We start from the raw sequence: 5985 nt of genomic DNA, 5'->3' as shown, positions 1-5985 counted from the left end.
AGTCGAGAGTCCTTAATCATTTGTTGCATTCCTTTACTGCCATCCTTCAAAAACTGAATGTGTCCTTGGAAGCAACTAAGCTTTGGCGTTGATGCAGAAAAAAGTAGTTTGCCAAAGAGTGGGGGTATTTTTAAAAGATGAAGCAGACATGAGGTTCTGAAGTACCTATCGTGTGCTCTTATGTTTCAGATGTTAACATTTAAATCCCATAAAACTCTGATCGAATCTCCATTTCACAGAGCAGGGAATGGAGTGAAATGACTTGCTGAGAGTAAGTAGGAGAGGGACAGAATTCAGAATATAGTCTTCCTGCAGAATCCATTACTCTTTACACATCATATTGCAGTTTGAAAGTTTCTTTTTTCCCCCCTCTTAATCTGAAAAATGATTTGGCCCTAGCAGTATTCAATGACCTTGGCAGAACTTTAATTGATCTTTCCATGCTACCGCCTACAGATTATCCACAAGGAATGCAACAGTTAAAACCCCTTCTCTGTAATTAAGTCTTGGTTCCTTTAACAACTCCACCATGTAATTAAACTTACTTCTCCAACGGGCAGATATGGTTCACTAAAGAATCTGAGAAGAGACATTTAAATTATGCTCAGTTTTTTGCTGCTGGTAACGATGCTCAAGTCTGGGCCTGGAACAGAAGTTTAGAAGGAATGTGGAAAATGTTGCTGGCCCAGAATTCATGAGGGCTGAGGCTTTATGGGAGATAGTGTGTATTTCCGGCACAATCTGTGAAACTTCTAACCTATCTCAGCTTATTATTATATTCCAGGAATACGCTGAACAAAAAAATGCAGGTTGCTGAATATTTACCCTTTTCTTCGAGCAGCCTCTGCTGACTTCTGCACCTATTTCTTTAGTTAGTGATCATCAGAAATGGAAAATGTTTCTTTTTTGGGAAATGTAGTTATCAGAGAGAGGTCTCACATGAACCAGGTCTCGGGAAAAAAAAGAGGTATATTTGCCATTATCAGTACATTCCAGGGTTATACTCTGAAAAACTTTGGCTTACACCACAAATCATTCATGAACTCTACATTTTTTTTCAATTGAGATAAAATTTAGTTTATCACAAGGCACTGAAGACATATACACATGGCATTAAATAGTTAAATTACACACTGTGCTATAAAGCAGTGGAAAGGGAACCCACAGAGATTTAATATCTTCATGAGTTTATAAAACCCTAGGTTTACTAACAAAAGTCAATAAAAGGCAATTAAAGTAACACAAAGTTGCTTAGAGTTAAAGGTTATTAAATAAAAAATAAAACAATAGACAAGGTACTTGGACCTAGGAAGTAAATGAAATGCCAAGAAAAAACATCAACAGATGTAAAATAAATGTAAATCAATTCCCTTCCCTTGCCCCAATGGTCAAGAAGAAGTCTAAGGAAATCCATAAACATTTTCTACCTTGGAAGTCCCCAAGAAGCAGAGGGCCAAATGTCATAGGTAAAAGAAGTGCACATCTTCTTGGTCTCACAATAACTGGTGAGGTGACCATGCAATTAGTACTGAGATAGGCAAACAAACAACAACAAAGATCAAAAACCAGTAAAACCTGGAGAGAATTGCTGGATGACTCCAGATGTTGTAGTTCCTGGATGCGGTGGAATTTATGCCAGGAGATTAAAGGGAAGAATTAATTTATGACTTTCTCTACCTGTTTGCAATATGTGCTGATCTTATTATCTGCACATCCTGATGTTGTAATTACAACAACAGGAAAATAATGTGTAACACGTGACCACTGTAGTAAGTTTAAAGAGGTGGGGGCATTTGTCATCTGAACATCTGGTTCTTTCAGAGTTGCCAAATGATTAATATAGGAATATATAAGTGAAATTCTTTTATATCAAAGTTATATTTGCCAGGAAATACTTCTCTTCCCTCTTTCCACCTTCCCCCACATTTAATGCTGACCTCAGAAATTTCCAGCAGTGAGCAGAATAGGGAATCGTTTTTCTGGTCTTTGTTTAAATTCTGAAAGTCCATAGTCAGAGCTGGAAGATATATTATGTATGTGTGTGTGTCCTTTGTTTAAAAATGCACACCTGCAAGAAAGAAATCCTAGGGCTTATTTTCAAAGCAGGTAGGGCATTGGACACCTCAGTGAAAATCACAGGAGTTAATTCTAAATTTTAAACTTTTATTGAAATATAAGTTTGTTTAGTATATTTACACCACACTTTATTCACATATATACATAAAAGGAGAATTTTGTCAAATAAAAAAGTTTTTCTTAATACAAAATTAAAATAAAAACAAAGTAAAGTGCATGAAACTTAATTTTTTTTTCCTTCTGGTGCACATCATCATTGTCAAAATTTTGGTCGGTCTGAAGGGGTGTGGGGAAGAAATTCATCCTTTGATTCAGTGCACAGAGCTCTCCCCCGCCCCCCACCCCTTTGCCTTGGATACCTTTCGGCTACTGGCGAACGGGAGGAAACGAGTCAGACAAATTGTCAAGGTCTGCGGGCTCCCGGGTCGCAGAGGTCCCATTCTCTTTGTCACATCGGGAGCCACCCCCCAGCTCTTAACAGTGATCTCACCATCGCGGAGCTGGAACAAAGGGAGAACACAGGAAGAGGGTTCCACCAGCTAATGTCACAGCCCTGCTCCGGGGCCACCGGTGCTGCGTTGGGTAGGAAATTGCAGCAGGAACTGACGGCTCCAGTAGAAGTTTTTCGGAAAGGGTCGGAGGGCGCCAAGGAATGGGCATGCATCTGCCACTGAGAAGGCCACCTGGGGGGTGGGGGAGGAAGCGGAGGGATGGCAAACTCTGTCCTCCAGTTTCTTCGATCCAAACTCCGTGCCGGCAGCCGGCAGCATCCTTTCATAGACTGGGTGGATGGAATGTTACACTTCCGCCTTGGGCACTTGGTCCTCCCTGGTCTCCGAAAGCTGCCAGCACAGGAGAAGGGGCAGGTGGGCGAAACCGAAGTTTCAGCCGCCTTCCATCTCTGGGCCACACGGGCTGGGCGTTGGCCGGTTGGTCCCCGGCGCTGGCCCGTGGCGACCGCCCTTCTCCAACCGTGTGGTCCCCTAGCCCGGGGCACCGCACCCCCTCCACCCCGTACTCACTCTCTCCCTCCCGGGGAGGCTAAGTCCCGGAGCGGCGGCCGTACTTGGCCTTACAGTGCAATATGTGCTTGGCGAGGAAGTCGAGGCGGCGCTGCAGGAGCTGGGCGTGGGGGTCGGCCAGCGCGGCCAGCTCGGGGAAGCGCGGCTCGTGGTGCTCGTAGAGGCACCGCAGCCGAGCGGCCGCGTCCTGGCCGCGGTGCAGTTCCAGGACGCGCCGCGCTGTCCGCTCGCGGAACACGCACACCGACTGCAGCAGCGGCTCGTTGTACTTGTCCCACATGCCGGCCACCCGGTAGCCGTGCACCAGACCCGCCTCGTTGTCGAGAAAGACCAGCGCCCCGCTGGGGCCACGGTGCAGGTTGCTGGTGGCGCGCTGCATTACGCGCGGGTCCCACTGCAGGCTGAAGAGGTTGCTGACCAGCCGGTCGAAGTTGGCCGTCAGGTAGTCAAAGAGGATCAGATCGGTCCACTGCACCAGGTCCACCAGCTCCGCCTGGCTGCGGTTGGCCAGCTCGCCCCCGGCGGCGCGCAGGGGTCGCAGATGGCCGTCCTCGGAGCGCCAGGGCGCGGGCACCACCACGTCCGTGAGGTTGGGCAGCCAGCGCGTCAGGCTCACCGCGCTGCCCTCGGTCCAGTGCGCCGCCCGCAGCTCCTCCTGCACCTGCGCCCACTGCGCGCCGCGGGCTTCCACCCGGGCCAGCGCCAGCGGCGGCACGTGGCGCTGGAGGCCCAGCAGGCGCGCCAGGTAGTAGGACAGGGCCTCGCCCTGGATCTGCTCCGGGTTGATGCCGTAGCGCACGCAGGCGCGGGTGCCGTCGGCGAAGCGGGCCAGCCGGTTGGAACTGCGCCCGCAGCCCCCGCGCTCCAGGGCCACCACCCGGGCGCCGCGCACCGCCTGCAGCCAAGACGCCGCCTGGGCCTCGGAGAAGCCGCGGGGCACCTGCTCCTCCAGGCCGCGGCTCCAGAAGACGCCCCCGTGCACCGCCGCGCCGCCGCCACCGCCGCCGCCGCCAGCCTCCGAGCCGGGCGGCCCCGCCGGCACGTGCCGCCCGCGCCCCGCCGGGCCGTCGGCGCCCGCCGCCAAGGTGAGCAGCGCCCGGAAAGTTTTCAGGGAGCCCCCGCCGGCGTCCCGCGCCAGGGCGGGGAGCAGAGCGAAGCGCGGCGCGGGCTCCGGGCCGCCGAGCCGGGCGGGCGGCCGCCGGGGTCGGGCTCCGGGCGGCCGGGCGGCGGGCGGCGGGCTCCGCGGCGGCACCAGCCCGCCCCACAGCGCCAGCAGCGAGCTCAGCGCCAGCAGCCAGAGCCCCGCGCGGCCGGCGGCGGCGGCGGCGCCCCGCATCCTCCCGCCCCGATGCCGCCTCCGGCCGCGCCCGGCACCGCCGCCGCCGCCGCCGCCGCCGCTCTTTCAAGCCGAGCCCGGGCTCCGGGGTCCCGGCGGCGGCGGTGGCGAGGCGGGCGGCCCGGCTGCGGGTGGGCGCCGGGGCTCGGGGGGCTCCGGCCCCATCGTGGCGGCGGGGCGCAGCGGCGGGGGTCTCTCTCCCGCCCGGGCCGGCTGGGAACTCGCCGCGCCGCCGCTTCCCAGCAGCTTTTGTATTTCGGCTTGGTGAGACCCTCCGGCGGGCGCGATTCACAGGCGCCCGGACCACGTGGGAGCCAAGGAGGGAGGGGGGATCCCCCTCCCCCTCCTCGCCGCCGCTCCCCGCCCCCCACGCCCCCGCCCCCTTCCCCTCCTCTTCCAGTTAAAGCGGCGATGGCTCTTTCCGAGCGCGAGCGGCGGCCCCGCGCTCCAGCCTGCCGGGCTCGGGTGGGGGCGGTGCGGGGGGGAGCCCGGAGGAGCGAGTCGGGCTTGCGGGCGGGTGCGCCCGCACGGGGGCGTCGCCGGGGGTGGGGTGGAGGGGTGGTCCCGCGGGCTGGGAGGGGCGCGCCCGGCCGGGGTGGTGCGCTCTCCGAGTCCTGTCTTCACGCCCCGGCAGCGCGTTAAGCAAACTTCAGGCTAACCCCTTAGCGCTCGGGGCGACGCCTGGCAGGACGGAGGGCGGGCCCCTTTGCCTTGGGTTTCCGACGGCGTGAGTCCTGCCCCGGGTCTTATGTAAACCCCTTACCCCGGCATCTCTCGGAGCCCGCGGGGGCGGGGGGGGGGGAAGGAGAGAGTGAGACTGGTGTAGTAAACCACATCGCAGAGATGCCCCCCTTTCCCCGCCCCCACCGTGCGCGCCCACCACCTTCACTCCCTGCGGATTTAGCGCACGTCGAGGTGGGTCGCCCCCCTTCCTCATGCCAAAAAATGCACCGGGAATGAAAGGTCATGGTGCTTCAAAAAGCCCAGGCCAACTGCCAATCATTCGTTCATCCATTCTATCAAGCGTCTCTCCGTGGTTCAGGTCACAGCGTGGGGCCCTCGTGGAGCTCACGGGCCAAGGGTGGCATTTGTTTGAGAGCTCGTGCCCCCCAGAATCCACCTAATGTCCACTCTGGCATCAGAGACCATTGCGCTCAAGAGGTAACTGAGTCATGGAGAAGGGATGGAGCGTGCTCAAGACCCCACAGTTAGCAAAGTGGAGAATTCAGGGTGCAAAGTGGCCTCCTGGTTGCATGCTCAATTTTCTCTCCATTAAAAAAAAGTTCAAAATTAAGGAAAAAAAAATCAAATTGCCAGGCTTCTCCGCTCTCCCTCTGTTCTTCTCTCCTTACTCAGTCATTTAGCCAGTCACTCTTCCCAAAATGTAATTTTCAAGCCAACAAAAGAAAGCAGCAAAACCCATATTGCAATGCAGCACTGATTTTCTGGTTTAAGAGAAAAATAAACGATGGGGGGAGGGGTGGAAGAGCAAACAACAACAAACAAAAACAAAGTCAACCACAGCTTCCTCCTTTAGGCTCACTTCACCCT

The 5985-nt window shown here is 55.5% G+C and overlaps 1 protein-coding gene across 1 annotated transcript; it reads right to left on the bottom strand.

The window, feature by feature from the left end:
• Nucleotides 1-949: 949 nt before the first annotated feature.
• Nucleotides 950-4472, bottom strand: FJX1 (four-jointed box kinase 1). The gene has a single exon (XM_055141956.1). It carries the CDS (start codon nt 4432-4434, stop codon nt 3118-3120), a length of 1317 nt encoding a protein of 438 aa, XP_054997931.1. The 5' UTR covers nt 4435-4472; the 3' UTR covers nt 950-3117.
• Nucleotides 4473-5985: the final 1513 nt, after the last annotated feature.

Source organism: Sorex araneus, chromosome 6, assembly GCF_027595985.1.
Source record: "Sorex araneus isolate mSorAra2 chromosome 6, mSorAra2.pri, whole genome shotgun sequence".
Lineage (NCBI taxonomy): Eukaryota > Metazoa > Chordata > Mammalia > Eulipotyphla > Soricidae > Sorex > Sorex araneus.
The sequence above is the reverse complement of the archived record's forward strand: the minus strand, read 5'-3'. Positions and strand labels throughout refer to the sequence as shown.

Coding starts and splice junctions, on each gene's coding strand:
- FJX1 (XM_055141956.1), bottom strand. CDS start 4,434: ATGCGGGGCGCCGCCGCCGCCGCCGGCCGCGCGGGGCTCTGGCTGCTG.